General features: G+C 31.3%; 1 protein-coding gene and 1 long non-coding RNA gene across 3 annotated transcripts; both read right to left on the bottom strand.

Moving 5' to 3' along the window:
* Positions 1–2,740: 2,740 nt before the first annotated feature.
* Positions 2,741–5,081, bottom strand: LOC123199745. Its single transcript, XR_006498410.1, has 2 exons — positions 4,333–5,081; positions 2,741–4,172 (listed from the first exon to the last, which is right to left on the bottom strand). It is a non-coding gene; the product is annotated as an uncharacterized LOC123199745 (long non-coding RNA).
* Positions 5,082–5,530: 449 nt separating this feature from the next.
* Positions 5,531–7,060, bottom strand: LOC123199697 (histone H3.3). Of its 2 annotated transcripts, XM_044614740.1 has the most exons (5): positions 6,922–7,060; positions 6,426–6,497; positions 6,261–6,337; positions 6,083–6,173; positions 5,531–5,972 (listed from the first exon to the last, which is right to left on the bottom strand). In XM_044614740.1, exons 2-5 carry the CDS (start codon positions 6,495–6,497, stop codon positions 5,802–5,804), a joined length of 411 nt encoding a protein of 136 aa, XP_044470675.1. In that variant the 5' UTR covers positions 6,922–7,060; the 3' UTR covers positions 5,531–5,801. The 2 variants fall into 2 exon arrangements, with proteins under 2 accessions (XP_044470675.1, XP_044470674.1); XM_044614739.1 differs by lacking the exon at positions 6,922–7,060 and having other exon boundaries at positions 6,261–6,433.
* Positions 7,061–20,389: the final 13,329 nt, after the last annotated feature.

Raw genomic sequence — 20,389 nt, 5'->3', positions numbered from 1 at the left:
ATAAAAGAGGAACAATATTAGAGACTGGTCAAATGTTGGAAATCCGAGGTTGGCTTGGCGGTTTCATAACTTAATATCGAAATAAAAATTGCAATCTTTGGTATCAACGGTCTAGAATTTTTTATATATATTTTCCCAAACAGCAAATTCTGGATTGACCGGTAATGGAAAGAGTATTAAAACTTTATTGTTGTTTCCAATATGGGCTGCTTCTTGTTGCCGGCTTGCATGGTCATCTTTGTGACTGTTTTCAAGTGCCAATAGATTGCCATCTTACGTTTTTTATTTTCTTTCTCATTTTATTCATAAAGAATTTTCTAAATAGGTGACAAAATGATCAATTTGACATTTGACCTCAAAATAATTCATTTGAAGTAATCAATTTAACATCTCTAATTACACATGGTGTGATAGGTTGTTATGGGAAGAAATTTCCAAGGTCCAAAAATGCTAGCAGATGGCTTCTTTTGACAAGAAATCTTCTGTATCCAATCTTTGCCTAATGTGACACTGTGACACGGCTATCAATCATCTATAAGAAAGCCCTCTTTCTTAAATAGTTGAATAAAGGATTTTTTCCCTACAAGTTTTAATGCATTTCTAAAATTTTATTCACAAAGTTTTAAAAACTCAAATATCCACCCATGACGATTAATCTTAATAAAAACAGAAGTAAAATCATCATTTTATCACTAAACCTAAAAATCTAAGAATTTATATCATTGCCCCCCCCCCCCCCCCCCCCATAGGTTTGAAAAACAAATAATTTTCTTTCATCCAAAAGTTTGAAAAATTCACTTGTCCCCTTAATGTATTTTCTTCATTCTCCGACGATGAGAATTAGCTATCGCCATTAGCTGACCACCCTCCCATCTTTCTCTTTGGTCGTCGCCCTTCCCATCAGAGCAAGTTTGTTGGACAAAGACGATCCATCTTTGTCCAATGAAGAATGGAAAAAAACTCTTCATTGGACAAAGACGATTCATCTTTGTTTAACGAACCTGCTTAGATAGAAAGGTCGAAGGTTAAAGAAGAAGATGTTAGGATGGTCAGTTGATGACAGCAGCAGATTCTTGTCTACGGAGAATGAAGAAAAAACTTTAGATAAAAAATGAATTTTTCAAGATTTTGAGTAGAGAAAAATATTAGTTTTTCAAACAATTAGGGGAGGGGAGGGGGGGGGGGGTGGGGATGATATAAACTCTTAAAGATTTAAGGTTTAATAGTAAAATAATGATTTTATCTTTTATAACTATTAATTTTGATTAAAATTAATAGTCAATAGATGGGTATTTAGATTTTTAAAATCCCGTGGATGGGAATTTGAGGACACATTAAAACTTAGGTGGAAATAAGTTCTCTGGCCATTTTTTAATAACAATTCTTAGTGTGCATCTTTTGGATAGATATTAAGAAAATTTTACTTTTAATTACACAACAAATCAAATGACCACTTATCAGAGGGGCAAATTAGACTTTTTAAAAACTTTTAATACCATTAGATAATTAATGTAATCTGGACTACTTAATTAATAGCCCCTATTTTTAATATAATTTATGGTAATACCAAAGCTATTACAAATAATTAATACGGACAAAATAATATATATAGATTGGAAGGTTAAGGAATTATAAAAATAATTCATTGTAACCACTCCATGGAAATATTCCTCTCATAGCACTTCACTAATCTTTAGTTAACAAAACCCTAATCAATTTTTTCTTCATAATATAAATAGTTTTTAAGGTGTTATCAACTTTTATAAATACTAGAAATTAAATTTTTTTATAAGAAATCTCTATTTTCAATAAGAGTGAAATTTTAAATTTTTTACAACTTAAATTTATACAAATTTGAAATGAAGACTCTCTTAAAGAGTGTGTATAATAATTTATACTTTATATATGATTACAAAAAAGAGTAGACTGACAAGAATTTTGATTAGAGTGAAATATTGTAAGCAAATAGTTCAAGAATGTTTTATTCTTTATTGTAAAGAAATTTTAACTAGCAAAAATTGTTTTCAAGTGGATAGACTCTAACAATTATAAAATTTCAAAAATCACAAAATTCGATTAACCAAATTTAGTTTGATCCATCAAATGTGATTTAGCACCTTTGTAGCATCTATGTGGCAGTAGTCATAGAAAATTTATTGCCCAAGTCAGCAGACTAGAAAAGGGTTTGGTTGATTGGATTTTTTGAAGCCAAAAGCATGGCTTTTAGTTTGTTCGACAGTTTGAATTCAGCAAGTACGGTTAGCCAATTCACTGATCAAAATTTATTTTAGTTTGCTCGTTAAACTTCTGCAAAATCACACCTTGAAACTTTGAAAAATGATAACCTGACCCATTTTTTGAAAACTTCTCAAACCCAACTTTGAATTTGATAAGCTTCGGCATACCTAATTAGGTTTAAAAATAACACTTTGCCCATAAATTTGAAAAATTCAAAAACGAATTTTTGAAAGAGTTTTTATATGCAAATATTTTTTTTCTGATAAAAAATAATGTTTAAAGAGTACAAGAATATCTCCTTAAACTTGAGTTTCTCTTTAAATCTTTAAGAATTTTATATTTGATTTTGTCTAGATTTTTCATTTTAATTCTTCTTTTAAATAAATTTCTTAGAGGTATATTAGTTTTTTACCATCCAAATTATAACATGGTAACTCTAAAGTCAACAGTGTATATTACTAGCCGAGATCTTGAATAATGCAAAAATTTACACCAAACAAACTAATTGAACATCTGATATTGGACTACATAGATAAGCTGAGTACAACAGGAAGTCACACAACTTAACCTGCCATAAAGATATGGCTCACAAATTAGTCTATCTGTAACTAGAGATGATAAGAATAATAATAATTAGCCAATTTAGTATCTTCCGTGGCCATTGGGCAGCCATTGTTATCACTGTAACAACAATGATTCATTTTGTTAATGTGAATGGTGTGTATACAATACCTCTCTATCTGTTATGCTTCCGTATCATCTTAAAAACACCCTCAACTCTGAAATTCCATGTTCCAGTCTTGCACTATCCAGCTCCAGAAGTTTTCAATCCTGTATGTTATTGCTGGCTCTGTATTTCAATGGTCTACGTAAAGCATTTGCACAGCCAATAGAAGTACATCAAACAAATATATTTATCAATTGGTGGCACTTCACTCTTCACAAGCGAGACATGAAACAAATTACCCTCTCTGTTTCTCTACCGATTGCTACTCAAGTTTCCAAGACATCAGGCCTCGGTAATAATTATTTTACCATTCCCAGTTCCCCCACTAAAAAGCTTCCTCTTATCCTTATATGCATGCACTTTGGAATTAACTGAATTAATTCGAGCCTTTCCTACCAAGGATTTTATTCCATCAAGATACAACCCGTCACATCAAAAAGTTTGTATGTCGATGAAACAATTTCTGCAATATCATCCATTGACTTCTTGAGTGAACTGGTTCCAAATAAATCTTGCCAGTGTCTGGATGAGATACACCAAACCCCAAAGGAAAAAATGCACTTTATTATCGATTTCCATTCAGCTATAATCTTCTTGTTTCTTAACTCATTGCTCTTTCATTAGATCCCTTACTCTAGTAGCTTTTCTCCAAATTCCAGCCACAGCATATATGTTGGACAGCATAACATAAGGCCCTGGGTTAAGACAATCCAAATCCGTAATTTTCTTGGCTGCTAATTCCACTTTTAGATAAATATTATTAGCAGCAAGAAGAACACCCCAGACCCCAGTGTCAGATTCTAATGGCATAACTTGAATAATCTGACAGGCCTTCTCCAACTGCCCAGCTTGACTCAATATATCAACCAAGCAAGTGCGTGTTCAGATCTATGGAGATTTCCATAATCTTTTACCATCAAGTCAAACAAATCTGTGCTCTCTTTTACCTTCTCTGCATGTCCACAAGCAGACAGCAAACTAAGAAAAGTAATCCAATCTGGTTCAAAGCCATTCCAAGTCATCTGTCTGAAAAAATTAAGAGCTTTCTCATAGAGTCCATGGTGAGCAAATGCTGCTCTTCAAGAGATACAAGAGTGAAACAGTCAGTGAAAACTGAAACAAGGTTGCCTGATCTGGTAGCAAGCCCATCCCAGGATCTTTGAATAGAAACTCAATGCTTTTTCACCAGCATTAATTTGTGCATAACCTGCATAATGTGAAAGGCAACAACAGATGTTAGTATCAAATATCAAGACCCTGGAGTAATATTAAAGATCAGAGGATCACTAAACATAAACTCAGTTTAAAAACCTTTGCGCTTATTAAAAGAAATGGTTCTAACCGTGCAAGAGTAAAGATTCACATACCGCTTATCATTGTATTAAAAGACACAAGATCTTATTCAGAACTTGTTTAAACAGAAATCTAGCATGTTCCAACTCCCCCTTCGTACAGGACCCCATAATCATAGCCGAACCAATACAACATTTTTATTGGTTTCTGGCATCTCTTCAAGCAATTTTCCAGCTTCCTCAAATCTGCATCCCCTAATCAACAGTGTCCAAGAAACAGCAATTTTGCATTGCATGTGATCAAGCAATTCCCTTGGCATTTCTTCAAAGAGCCAGCTAGCTTCTTTAAGCGACCATATTTCACAAAACCTGATATCATTGCATTGATGAGACAGTATTTCTTTCTAGCATAGCTGGAGGGTAGTCATGGACTTTGTAAATGTTCTCATTCTGATTGCAGACAGCTATCCTGATTTTCCAGGAAACTATTTTAACCAGCATTTTTTAAAACATCCTTGATTCTTCGGGAAACCCGTTTTGCCAGTGGCCAGTAATAATAGCATTCCATGTGACATCTTTTGTTGTTATTCTATGTTTGCGGGCCGTTTTGACAGCTTTGACATTGCTTGCATATAACTCTTGGAATGAGAAGGGCTGCACAAATACGGTGGGGAAGCGATGGGGGGAGCCGATATAAACTGTAGACGGTAACAATGTGCAATTGAGGCATGTTTAGTAGAAATATCGCATAGAATGCGTTCTAGAATTTACCCGAAAAGAGACATGCATTAGACCGGTAGAACATCTGATTTTTTTCCAGCAATATTTGCTTGCTGGATAATACACCACACTAACTCCAAAATATACCGGCCCCGTCACTTCAAAGACAAGTAGGACCATTGCATTTAAATATGTCCGTTCAGAACCTCATCACAGAATACATGACTTATCTATCACTAGTCCAAGCGCTAATACCCTTCGGTTTAAGATCGTAAGAAGCTGTAGAGGCGCGCTCGAAACTTTACCAGGGCAGAAACCTCACGCAAACAGTGAATAAAGCCCATGAGACTCAAACCAGAAACCCTAAGGCAAGTAAGCCACTCAACAAGCTAACATACATCATTTATGGATCACAGATCTTTCGTTTTTCATCAGGTTATAAACATGCAATAATTTGTGAACTGCATATCCTTAAACATCAATATCATTTTTTATTCATTTAACAAAAATCAATTGTACAGTTCAATTAAAACAACTTCAAAATAAGACAAGCTTAGTAAAGTAGACTTAACATTTGATGATGCAAATAATAGATGGTAACATTATCCAAAAACAACATAAAAGAACGGTGATAGAACAAATCCAAACCCCCCATATAACGAATAAACAAAGAAACACCACCAGCCACCCAAAATGTTCACATATCCATAAGCCTATTAACTACTACAACCAGAAAGCCTATCTATCTAACCTAGCCACCTAGGCCGACTTCTTAGATAAGTCAACAAAGTAGAACACCAACACGCCCATGGCCGCCACAATGCTTAAGCACGCTCACCACGGATCCTCCTAGCCAGCTGGATATCCTTAGGCATAATGGTAACACGTTTGGCATGAATGGCGCAAAGGTTAGTGTCCTCAAACAGACCCACAAGGTATGCCTCAGCTGCCTCCTGCAGGGCAAGAACCGCGTGGCTCTGGAAGCGCAGATCAGTCTGCCACCAAAAACCCAAAAAAGAATTTAAAAAAAAAAAACATGAATACAAATAAAAAATCTGAAAATCAACCCAGAAACCACTAGTAAATGACGATTCTACATACAAACCTTGAAATCCTGGGCAATTTCACGGACTAGCCTCTGGAAAGGGAGTTTCCTGATCAGTAACTCAGTACTCTTCTGATACTTGCGAATTTCACTGTATACGTGACACAAACAATATATCACAACCCTTGGAAAGCGAGGAAATTGCACTGATATTCAAATACAGAATCAGCTAACATACCGAAGAGCAACAGTTCCAGGGCGATAACGGTGAGGCTTCTTGACTCCACCGGTCGTTGGAGCAGACTTACGGGCAGCCTGATATGCAATAAAACAGAAGAAATTATAGCATGAGTATTCACAGTGTTGAAACAAATCAAACGACGCCAAATTAATCATTATTAACCTTGGTAGCGAGTTGCTTCCTAGGAGCCTTTCCTCCAGTTGACTTACGAGCAGTTTGCTTAGTACGGGCCATCTGTTAAATTCCCAAAGTTCCCAAAGATTTAGATAAACATTCGCTTTTCTTAAAACTGAAAAGGTACGAATTTTCAACTGAATTAGAACTTCCAGACACTAAATTTGGTGTCTCAAAGCATAATGAAAGAATTCAAGTCGTTCCATGTACAATACTCAAAACTTCAACTTATTTTTTTAAATTTGTCAGGAAATTGAGCCAAAAATAGTTTTCTACCAACAGCAAATTATATTCAAATCCAAACGAAAAACCCCTAATTTCATGAGAAACAACGAAAATTCGAAACCCTAGTTCGAAAATTCAAAGACTTCAACAGAAAAACCCACACGAAATCCAACTCAACGACATCGACAAACGAAAACCCTAACTAGCTTTGACCCAAAAAATATCCAACTATCGAATCTTCAAATACAAGACCACGTACCTCGAATCTTCTAAACCTTTGTCTTTCTAGCTGTATCAACAGAGAATAGTTTAATGAAGGGTTAAGACTATATATAGAAGAGAAGATGGGTAAGAAAGGAAAATTTGGACGGTCAGGATAAGAGATCCGTGTGCTATTTCTGTTCGGTATCGGACGGCGTGAAAAGGCGTAAGTTGTGTTTTCTGAACGTGATTGGACGGTTACGATGTGAGTTTAGAGTGTAGACACGGATCATCAAGAGGAAAGACGATATTTCTATTGGTTTGAAGTAGTTTTGCGATTAACGATGTCAGAGTCAGAGTTTGGTTAACTGTTTTTTATGTGGATGTAAGGATCGTTGCGTTTTTATGTGTATTTTTATACCGGCCAAAGGACCCAAAGTTTGAGCGTGTTTCTAAATTCACACGGATGAGATTTGAAAAGTTAAAAATTCTATTAATTTATTTAAAATTTTAGTTAAAGGTAAAAGTAAAATTATTATTTAATAAAAAATTTAAAAAATTAAAATTTTATTACTTTTATCTCTCTCAATTTAAAACTCTAATAATTCTCCTCATCCAAAATTTATAAAATTAATATTTCTTCTCTAAAGTTTGTAAATCATCATTGCGACTATGAATTTCACCTTCTTCAACTGCATTAGCTCTCTCGGCTTAAGTCTTCCTATCAATTACATCTCAATTATAGGCAAAACCTATTTTCTCTGACAAAAACAATCGTTGGAGAGCTCAGACAACCACGTCATCTTCTTCTGAGACCTTTGATGGTTGTCTTTGTCTTCGTTGGAGGAAATAAGTTTCGTTGATAATTGCAATGTGATTGACAAGGAAATTTAAGTCGGGAGGAAAAGCCAACATAATCAGAGACGACTATTGATTTTTTAAACTTCAGGTGGGGGGAATATGAGTTTTTCAAATTGAGGGGGGCAAACGAATAAAACTTTAGTTTTTTAATTTTTTTATTAAATGACGGTTTTACCTCTAACATTAATTAAGATTTTAAAAAGATAGGTAAGACTTTTTATTTTTTAAACCCTGCAGGTGTGACTTTGAGAACGCACCTAAAATTAGATGGGAAATAGTCCTTTGGCCTTTTATATATCGCGTATGTTAGTGTTATTACGTACATCAATTTCTAAAAGGCCAACAAACTTATTCCCACTAGTGTTTATTTTATGGTTAAAAGTAATACCTATTAATTTTCAAAAATTCAAATATCTATTCATCATATAATTTTGTAAAACATTTTTGGTTAGTTATAAGGACAATAAAGTCATTTAACTAGAAATATTAAGAAAAAATAAAATTTTTTTTTCTTCCCTCACCATAATTTTGAAAACTAACAATCTTTTTCCTAACTTAGTTTTAAAAACTTACTTTTTTTTCTCTTATTCTAGGGTTTTATTATTTTACCAATAACAACAGCCTCCTAAAATTTCATAACATTGCGTTACATCTCACAAAATACATTCTCTCTTTACCATTCTTCTCAGTAATTCACTCTAATACGTCATCAATCATCTTGTTGACATCATCTCTTTCCTCAATGGTATTTTCGAGGAAACCCATCAATATGAACATAATACCTTAAATTTGTTTAGTTGTGTGAACATCAATGCATTGAGCTGATAAAGTCAACCAATAGTAACACGAGATAATGGCAATGCATGATAGACCATACTGTAAATTTGTTCAGCCATGTGAACATTAATGCATTGAGCTGATGAGACAAATACAAACCTCTCAAAAAGCCATGAGAGACAAGCAATTAAAATCCATCTCTTAATGGCATAAGAAACTTCTTGAGGTTCACTATGTGAAACATAAATATAAACATATTCATATTTGGTCTAATTCTAATCAGATCTGATTCTAATTAGGTTTGATTATGATTTGTTATTTATAATTGTTCATATTTCATAGGATTAGAATTTCAGTTTAGCTATTTATTATTTTTCCTATTTCATAGGATTATGATTCTAGTTTAGACTGCATTGTAATGTGATATATTGTATAATATTTCGTCAATAATATTAATTTGGTTTATAACTTAATTCATAATTCTTTATGGTATCAAAGCAGTTCATATTCTCCTATACTCTTCATTTTGAAAACTGTTTTTTTATCCCTTATATTTTTTTGGTTTCAAAATTGATTTTCTCCCCCCATATGAGGGTTGCATATTTTCAATCTAAGGTTTCATATTTTTCTCTTTCATAGTCACACTAGACTTTTACAAAATTTTAGTTTCACCCATTTTAATTTCTAGTTCCATATCGCATTTCAACAACCGTCTTTCCTTTATCTCTTGTGACCTATTCAATCAAAATCAAGTCGACATCAAACCAACCTTTATCTACGATGATTTCTCTCCTTTTTGATGAACTTATGAAGTGACTTTTCCCCTGTCAAGTTGTTGTCACACGCCTATTTCTCTCTCAAGTATCACCATGCTCTCCTTCATAATCAAGCACATTTGGTCTATTCTCGTTGTTGACACCAACCTTCCTTCTTATTACATTGTCTTTTCGACCTTTTTTTTCTCACAGTTTTGCCTTTTCTCACCTACTACATCACGAGTTCTCCATTACATTACGCAATCTCTTCTCTAACAACCACTTCCAATTATTCAGCCATTGATCTCTATAGTTGAGTCACAGTCGACTATCATTCTAATGACATTCAACAGTCGAGTATCATTCTAATGACTTTCGATAGTCAATTGTCATTCTAATGACTTTCAACAATTGACAATTGTTCAAATGACTTCCGACAGTCGACCTCTTAACTTTTTCCATTGTTGGCAATTTCCATTCATCCTACTAATTTTGGCTTTACAAAAGTAGTAAGTTTATCTTCTTTGTCGTTGTCGTTAGTTTTGTTGTTATGAATCTATATTTCCTTAACCCCTATTGCCTTCAATGGTTTGTGATTTTCTTTTCTAACAACATTCTTCCTCTGTCTCCAACAGTATGGTTGATGTTAGCCTAGTATTTCTCTTTGACATTCTCTCTAACGTCATCACAATTAGTGTGTCCTACCTTTTTCTTATTGTCGTCATCAAACATCTCTTTCTTTCCCAAATTGATGTATCATGATTTTTTCTAAATACCGTGCAATGATCTTTTCTCTATGAGTTCTTTTGAGATCACACACTCGCTTGCATGTTTCTTATTGAAAACAACGTCCCTCTATATTGTGTTGCATCTTTAGTTGTTGCTACATCATTTGTGGTTTTCTCTCTTATGCTAGTGATTATTTCTCCACCACTGCCACCATCGTTACCTCTATTTTCAAGAACCCTCCTTCTGGTTTTTCGACAAAAACATTTTCTGTTGATATTATCATGATACCATTAACTTCTCAACTTTTGTCTCCAATTATAGCTTCAAGAGCTCTAGTTGTAATTACAAGGGAGTTTTAAACATAAATGTATTCTTATTTGGTTTGATTTTGAGCAAATCTAATTCTTATTTGATCTTATTTTGATTGGGTCTAATTTTGATTTGTTTTTTTTTTATTTCATAGGATTAGGACTCTAATTTAAACTACATTATAATATTATATATTATACAATATTTCGTCAATAATATTTATTCGGTTTATAAAATTCATAATTCTTCACATTGGGTCATCCATGAAACACAAACTGCTTATACCATGAAAGAATGTTGAGGGAATTCTCTAAGTGAAAGAATGATGACCAGAACAAAATGATAAAGCCTTGAAGAATAATGATGTTGAAAGGTATAAAAGATATAGTTAGAGTAGTAGACTAGTGCACCAAGTGATAAAGCGGAGAGATACGTTGTTCTCTCATCATTCTTAACATATATACAAAAGTATTTTTCCAAACTAGGGAGTAAAATAACTACTACCAAGAATTAACAGGAAATAGAAGAGGTAACAAATGTTGTTACAGGATTACATGCGTACTTTATTCACATTTTTTCTCTCTTTGTCACATCCACGCCCTTTCAGTTATTAAGTTTTAGCCTTCTTTCCCCTCCCCTCATTTTCAAGCACCTATGACATGAAATTGTGGAATAACTCATTCAATGCCATATCTAAGGCACTCTATAGAATGACCCCAATTGAATTGCAAGAATTAAATAAACAGCTTTAGGAGCTGCTTGCGAATGGGTTTATTAGGCCAAGTCATTCTCCCGAGGGAGCTCTCATTCTATTTGTGAAAAAGAAAGGTAAATCCCTCAAAATGTGTATAGCTACAAATAACTAAACAGGGTGACCATCAAGAACAAGTATTTTTTACCCAAAATTAATGATTTATTTAATTAGTTAAGAGGAGTTGCGATCTTCTCAAAAATTTATCTGAGGTCGGGCTACCATTAAGTAAAGGTAACTAAGTAGTATATACCTAAGACAACTTTTTAGATGAGGAATGAGCATTTTGAATTTGTTTTAATGTCATTCAGACTAACAAATGCCCTATAGTATTTATGAAATTGATGAACAGGGTGTTCTAAGATTTCCTAAACATGTTTATTGTGGTGTTCATTGACAATATATTAATGTATTCCACGAGTCACAAGAACCACTTGAGGTTTAATTTTCAAAGGCTGACTGAATTCTAGCTTGATAGGGTTTCAATGGTTAAGGGTATATCAATGGATCTAAGCAAGATAAAAATAGTGTTAGATTGGTAAAGGTCTAAGACTATCAAAGAGGTTTGGAGTTTTCTAGGTCTAGCTGAGTATTATAGAAGGTTTGCTAAGAGGTTTGTTAGGTTGGAAAGACCTCTCACAACTCTCACAAAAAAAGAAACCTAGTTTCAGTTATTAGATGATTATGAGGAGAGTTTGTAAGAGTTAAAAAAGAGATTAACTACTACTCTAATGTTAATACTATCGAAGGATGATGTTGAGTATGATTTGTATACGGATGTTTCATATAGTGGTTTAGAGGTGGTATTGATGCAATGAGACAAGGTTATAACATATCTCTTGAGATAATTAAAAGATTTTGAGACTAGATAGCCCACTCATGACCTAGAGTTAGCTACAATGGTGTTTACTCTCAAGATTTAGAGACTAGTTAAGGATTATGGTTGTAATATTAAGTATCATCTAGGCAAAGCAAATGTAGTAACAGATACCCTTAGCAGAAAGGTGTTTATGTCACTATGACAATATCATGTATCTATTTATGTTATGTATGATCTACACACAAAAAATTATGTATTGGATGATGAGATTGATTATTTCTATAATTTCATTTTATGGTTGAATGATGAATTATTGTAATCATTTTAAATGGATGTATGCTCAATTAGTCAAAGTTAGTGACATCTTTCTTCAAAAGGTAATACTTTTAAAAAGGATGTTATATTAGTCTTGAAAGATAGTACGAACCTAGCGGTAGTAAGAAATATTGAACATGCCCAAAAGAGAGTTAATATTTAAGGCATGAGGTATAAGTTAAGGTGAAAGCTATTATGAGCTTGAGTTGATTTAGTAGCTCAAGATGCACACATACTAATCCATGGCTTGAGGTCATAAGGGTCGTTACAAGAGGGCACTTGTAAGTGTATATACATTATACCACTCACAATAGGGCACAGTAGTCCATAATAAGACATAATACCGATAATAGGTACATTTATTTGTAATAAGGCCCAATTCAATCTGGCAATCCATAGTGATATAGTTTGGCGGATTATGTAGCAATACTCACACGAGCAAGGTGTCGAATCCATTTCTCGACTTAGTCTAATTAACATAATTACTTAGTTTTATCTAAAGAATGTTTTCACTCGAGTAAGTAAGAGTATATACTGTTATCCTAGTTTTAGTATCTGGAGCATGGTTATTAGTATCATATGATATGCAATATGTATTGAATAATACGATACAATACAAATAAAAATTATACGTATCTTAAGGTATATAAAAAATTGATATGATACAATATGCGTATTGTATAATACGATTTGTATTGGTCTATATCAATAAAATTTATAATACAAATCAATACATGTTTTTAGACTAAATTAGGTAGATCAAATTCAAAACTAGGTCACAGGATCAAATCTAAATAAAAACGAGTTAAAAAATAATTTTATTAGTTTAAATTTTTTAACTTTTTTAAAATTTATCTTAAACTTAAACTCATAAATGTGTCTACAATTTACAATCCATTATTTTCTCTATTCAGTAACTTTACTTTCAAAATCCCCAATATGAAAAGTTTGTCACAACAGCAGCAAAACTCAGTGTTAAAGAAGCATTAAACATTTTGCAAGTGGATAAACATTGTAGTAAAGGTTAGTTAATTTATCATTTTGCTTCATATACCTATTAGATGCTTAGAATAATCATACGAGGACAAAAAATTTTGCACTATATCTGCCAAAAGCCCAACATATAAGCAAAAAATGCTTGCTTTTGTCTCATTCATCATTCTTTTTATGAAAAGATGGAAACTTTAATTGAAACATGAAGGAAATGAGTTTGATAGGTGAAGTGGTGGCCCTGTTGGTATAAAGTTACAATAAAAAGAAAAAAACAAACTTTTATAATACTTTGAAATAGCAACTACAATTTGTCAATAGGAATGTAAAATTTGTCAATTTTTAATTTGTTTAAAATGGTTATGTATGTTATCTAAAATTTATTTGTGAGACTCCATTGAAATCTTTTATGATATAAATTGTGTGTTTTACATTACTTTTCATATAAATATGTAATATTTCTTATTCTTGATTATTTATGTTTTTGTCGCAACTTGTTTTGGTCAATTAAATTAAGATTGAGAGTTGAATTATTAAATTAAAACATGGGAAATAATAAGAGAAAAATTGATGATCTTATATGGGAGCATTGTAAAAAAGTGAATGTAGAGAATAGACTGCATCTTTCATATAACTATTGTGATATATCATATTGGGGTGGTACAGCAAGATAAAAAATCACCTTGCTAGAACTCATGATCAAGTTAAGTCATATAGTCAAGTTCACGAAGATGTTAGAATGAAATTTTAAGAGATTTTATAAGCAATAAAAAAAGTCAGTAATGATGATGATGATGATAATATATTTAAAGAGTAAGATATTAATACAAGTAAGGGTAAAACTAATAGTCTTCTCATTAAAGGGAAAAGAGGAGTTTGTAAGCAAAAAACTTCAAATAAAGTTGTAAAAAATAGGGATAGTGTAATTTAAGGTATATGTAGATGTCTTTATGACAATATATTACCGTTTAATTTGGTGAGAAGTCCTCTTTTTATTGATATATTAAAGTTATTAGGTGATTATGGAAAAGGACTGAAACCTCCTACTTACCATGAAGCACAAGTTTCTTATTTAAAGAAAGAAGTTGATCTTGTGGGAAATAAATTAGAAAAACTAAAAAATAAGTGGAAAAGAAATAGTTGTATATTAATGTTGGATGATTAGACAAATGGAAAAGGTAGATCACTCACTAACTTTCTTGTTAATAGTCCAAGTGGAACAATTTGTTTAAAATCCATTAATACTTCAAAATTCATAAAAAAATGCACAAAAAATGTTTGAGTTACTTGATGGTATAGTGGAGAAGATAGGGAAAGAGCATGTAGTACAAGTGATCATTGAAAGAACATCCAATTATATAGGCGTAAGTAGAATGTTAAAAGAGAAAATGACAAAGTTATTTTGATCTCCTTGTGCGGTTTATTGTCTTGACTTGATTCTTGAGGATATTGGAAAGATTCCAATATTCTATGATACCATTGCAAAAGCTAAACAAGTTACAAATTTCATATATAAACATACATGGGTGTTTAATTTATATAGAAAATTTGCAAAGGATAAAAAGCTAGCAAGACCCACGGTAACAAGATTTGCAACCTCTTTTCTTACATTGATTTGCATCATGGAAAAAAAATAGCTCTTAGATCTATGTTTGCATTAGAAGTATGGGCAAAAAATACATGTGCTACTATAGTTTGGGGAAAAAAAGTGGTGGATAGTATTTTGAGTGATAGTAGATTTTAGAAATTCATTTAGTTTGACTTGAAATCTGTGAATCCATTAGTAGATGTTTTGAGGCTTCTAGATGGTGATATGAAACTGGCAATGGGATACATATATGAAGCTATGAGTACAGAAAAAAATCAAATTGCAAAGAATATCAACTATATTAAGCATCGATATACACATTTATGGAAGATATTTGACACTTGTTGGGATTTTCAACTCTATAAGTCACTTCATGCAATGGCATACTATCTTAATCTTAAGTAAATGTTGATTTTTTTCCTTTAATCTATAAAAAAAATTGCTTAAAATTTTGAATTTAAAATTTTAATTATATTTCATTATATTTTAGGTACCATTATAATCCAAACTTCAATCCGAATAAAGAAGTTAAAATTGGATTGTACAAGATCATTGAGAAGATATATCTAGATATGGAAACAAGAATTGAAGTTGATACTTAATTTGACAAGTTTAAACGAGCAATTGGATTATTTTGAATGGATATTGATAATGTTGTTAATTGTCGTTATTTTGATTTCTAATTCTCTTATATTATATGAAAATTTAATTCAATCTAACGAGATTATTTATCTTTTGCACTTTGGAAGCTTTGAATATTTTTGGAGTAAGTTAGACCAATAAGATTAAAATTGAAGTAGACCTATTAATCTACAAAATTCGTGATACTGACTAGGCGTGGGTACCTGAAATGACAAGATCAAAATTTGAAATTCAAATTTGAACCTAGATCAGCTGAGATATTTTACAAAAGTTAAGATTTGCTTCTTAAAAAAGAGGTTATTATTAGCTGGAAAAGGAGATTATTTTAGATAGAGAAAGAAGGATATTTTTGGGGAAAGGATATACATTAAAATATATATATTTTCTTTTCTTTTCTTTTTGGGAAGATATATATCATATTTGCTTGGCTGGATTAGGAGATTATTATAACCTTCTATATCCGAATCTGAGTGGGCGAGAAAATATATATATTTTTATTTTTATTTTTGCTAGGGATTCATCATTGTCATTGGTAGAAGGGAATTTTGGCTAGCATAGGGTGGTTTACAATGGCTAAACTCTTTTCTCTTGGTTGAAGGGATCTGAAACCATGAAACTACAAGAATTGTGAAATTAAGTTTTATTCTTTAATGCATCTTTTAATTATTTAAGTATTGATTATTCTCCTAGATTATTTATTATGATTATATTAGTTAATTGCTAAGGTGCGCGATTAATTTATTGATTAATACGATCTAATGCTATTTTAGATGTTGAATCCGTAATTGTTCAATCTATCTAATCAAAGTGGCAACTGGGATTTATTGTTTGTTGCGTTAGAAACTATAATTCTTAGGGAAATTATTTAACTAGATTAAATGCAACATCATACGCTTGTATTGTCTTGTTTCGTTGGTCTTTCTTATTCTTAATGCTATTACTTAATTAAATTCAAAATCGTATCCGAGTTATTAATCAATAAGGGTTAACTGAAATGCATGTTTTTGGTTAACTAATTGTAAGAAAAGATAGATAATTAATACCATAACGAATATTTGAATAATTAATATGATATTTTGGTTATCGATGATCAATCGTAATTCCAATAATAGATGTGACCGTAGACCAAAGTTTGCTTAATTGAGTATTTGTTTTAGATTATTTTGCTAAATTTTATTTACTGTTTTTAATTATAATTTGCATTCAATTTAAAACCCCCTCTTATTTCCTTGTTTTGATTGATTTGTGACGACATACTAATTAAAACTCTTCGAGGAAACAATTCCTACTTTTCTTTACTAAATTTTTATTGTAGGAATTTAAGATTTCAATTTGAGTGTCGACAACAACACTTACCAGATATGACTATATTAACAAGAGATAATAAACAAGCATGTATGTTTGCTTATATGTTTGTTACCTTTTTTTTTTTTCAATATATAAATTTTAACATACCTATGTGTTTCCAACTTTTTCTTTTTTAAATAGCTTTATGGTGGGATAGTTATGATGAAAATTATAAAGAGTTGCAAACACTTGCTATAAAGATATTAAATCTTACATATAGTGCCACGACTGTAAAAAAAAATTGGAGCAGGTTTGAACATGTGCATTCTAAGAGAAGAAATAGTTTGGAGCAACAAATATTGAATGTCTTCATCTTTGTCAAATATAACCTTCAATTGGAAATGAGGCAAAAGCTTAGGGAAGAAAAAAAAAGGCTTATGATCTAATATGTTTATTGGACATAAAATCTAATAATGAGTGGATTATGGAAAACGAAAATCCTTGCTTGTCGAATGATAATTGATGAATGGATATTCGAGGATGCTTCAACACAGATGAAGGTTCTCCTAGCAACAAAAGAACTAGAGGCATATCTTACATTGATGTTAATCTAAATGTCCTTTTAATATTAAACTGAATGTATATGCATATTGATGGTTTGATGATTTCTTTATAGGAGCAAGAAATTTGAATGCTAACAATAAAAAATGTAAAGAAAAAGTGGTTGAAGATAATAAAATGGATGTTATATATTAAAAAGATAGAGGAATTAAAAAGGAAGATGCATTCCCCATTTTGGATGATAGTGATAACAATAGTAGAGATATAGATATTGACATTGACATTGATTTTAATGATATGAATGATTGAAAGGAAGACATTATGGTTTTTGCTTGATATATTTTTAGTCATTCTTTTTTACTCTTAAATGATTGAGAGAAAAAAGTTGAATATAAAATGTTTTTGTTGTTTTGATTTGGTTAATAAATATAGTATTTAAAGATATATTAAAGATAGAAGTAAAAATGATTTTGTTATTATGAAGTTGAATATTTAATATATAACTTTGAATTTTTATTTAATTTTTTTATTGCATTATTATTTTTCATGATGAAATTTGATTTTAAGTTCTTTTCCTATATTCTTTTCTTGACTAAGTCATAATTTGATAAGATAAATTTAGTCTTTCATTTGTATTTTTTGAAACATCGGTTAAATTAAATTAAAGTGGAAGACAAAATGGAAAATATAAAAAAACTTCAATTTATTTTTAAAATGTATTATTATTTTATTTAAAAAGGTGTAACATATGATATACAATACAAAAAATTAGGTTTTCGATACATGATTCAACTACTATAATTCGGAGTGATTCTTTGATGATCAAACAAGAATGCAATATTTTCCTAAGAGAATGATACAAGACTTTAAAGTTTTCTGAGTTTCAATTATAAGTAATAGTAACCATATCACCATAATTAGAGTTTAGTGATAGACCCTTGATGACTCAATTAAAATGGATCATGCTAAAGGTATTTTAGGGATATAGTAAAAGTATAGTAGAGTCTCCTACTTAATGAGTGACTCTCACTCACTCCTTAACTTTTCATATTTTGTTGATACAAATAATCGTGATAGCTACCGGGCAAATGACAATTAGCAAGCTTAGGACTAACATAAGGGCATAAATGTCCTTTTATTTTTTATTTTTTTGTGTTTTTGTTATTTTATTGGACATTATTTTTATGTTGCTACATACAAACTATTTATGGGTTGTTTTTATGGTTATATGTTCTTTGTACACTTCCATTTCATTTTGTAACGAAGGGCAATTCATAATTTCCATGATGTATGTTGAAGGGATGACACGTATGAAGTTATTTTAAGTAAATACATGCTCAAATAGTTTAAGTTAGTGATTCTTTTCTCCAAAAGATAGTATTTCTAGAAAGGGTGTTACAGATCATTGTAAGTGTACTTACAAAATCTCGTTTGCATTGCTACTGAATATTCCTCTCATGTTGGCATGACATCATTTCTAGACCTCATAAAGCCTTGGTGCAACTGAATCATATGACCTTCCAAGTATAAAGTAACTACCTTGATTCTGTTTTTGCTTGGAGTTTTATCAACCTCAAAATAGTACTCTTTATCTTTGTTATCCAACTATCAAAGTCTTCATCATTAAATCTAAGGAAGTTTAGTTATGTCATTCTTGTTGGGTTTTTAGGGCACCAATAACTAGTAAGGATAGTAAAAGACAAAAAAAAAATTTCAAAAACCCAAAAAACCATAGGCAAGTCTTGTTTTAGAAAGAAATATTCATGAAAGATGTATAGAATATTCAAAGAAAATTCAAGAACCATATACCTACGTTGGACGGCTTTGTTTATATTTACGTGACAAGAATATTGTTTTCCAACCCATGGGAGGAAGGAACCTTGATATTCACATAAAACACAATTGGAAGGAAACTTTGTATGCCTTAAAACTACTAGGAATTCATGATATATAGAATGGGTATTTGAGTGCGTAAAATTACACATCAATAAAATTGAAAAACACAATGGCCTTTATATAGAAAAGGCCTTAGAAGCTAGAGTTTTAGTCAAATTTATATATTAAAACAAAATTATCCCATTATGATAAATGTTGATCCAAATAGATATATGATTTAAACATTGTCCAATTAGGATAAATCCTAATCCGATGGATATATGATTTCAACATTATACAATTAGGATAAATCTTAATCTAATAAATATTACAATCATTTTAGACTTTCAATTTGATGCAAATATCCTAGGATTATCACACTTTAAATTAAAACATGATTCTCATATTTAATTTAAACAATATTTGGTTCAAAACATGGTTTCTTATATATTTAAGTTCAAACTAAACTTGAGTCCTCTAAACCCTTAATCTAAAGTTTGGACTGAATCCAATTCAAATAATCTCATACCTCTAGAGTTTGATCAACTTCTATTATGTGTAAATCATAACTTTTCTATTGAGTCGACAATATTCAAATTTGGGTTATATCAACACATAGACTAAGATTGACCTCTAGTAAAGTATTATGCTCATCTGGTTAACAAAATGTCAATAAGCAACTCTAAGCCTCGTCAACTCTACAGCTATGAACAATACTATCATTTTGTCAATTGAATCTCTCAAGGCTAAGACACAAATATAATATTTATCACAAGAACTTCTTAATGTGAACCGATATCCATCAACAACTAAACAATTTAGATTGGAATTTGACTCGATCCTACTGTGGCCATTTATTCGAGTAGTTTTTTTTGTATATCAGCATACTTATTAGAGATATCTTATCCTAGACTCAGGAATGATGAATTTTCTATTGATCCATCATAACCTTCATACAGATCTTAGTATGATTAATCACTACTTTTATGATTATCCTTTTTACAATGACACATTAGGTGGCGTCAAACCATATTGATCTTTGTACGAGACGATCTAGTAACCTCAAGTCAAAATATCACATATACTTATGAGTTAAAAGGTATATTCAATAGACACTAGAGCAATCATCCATATGAAAATACTCAATTAGGTCTATTCAGTGAACACATCTACAATGTGTACCCATGTATTACACCAAACTTTCAACAAAGAGCTTTAACATATGAGAACTGTTATCACTTTTCGGTAGAGTCGTTCAACACAATG

Source organism: Mangifera indica, chromosome 16 (assembly GCF_011075055.1).
Source record: "Mangifera indica cultivar Alphonso chromosome 16, CATAS_Mindica_2.1, whole genome shotgun sequence".
Classification (NCBI taxonomy): Eukaryota; Viridiplantae; Streptophyta; class Magnoliopsida; order Sapindales; family Anacardiaceae; genus Mangifera; species Mangifera indica.
Note: the sequence above shows the minus strand (reverse complement) of the source record. Positions and strands in the feature narration are given on the sequence as shown.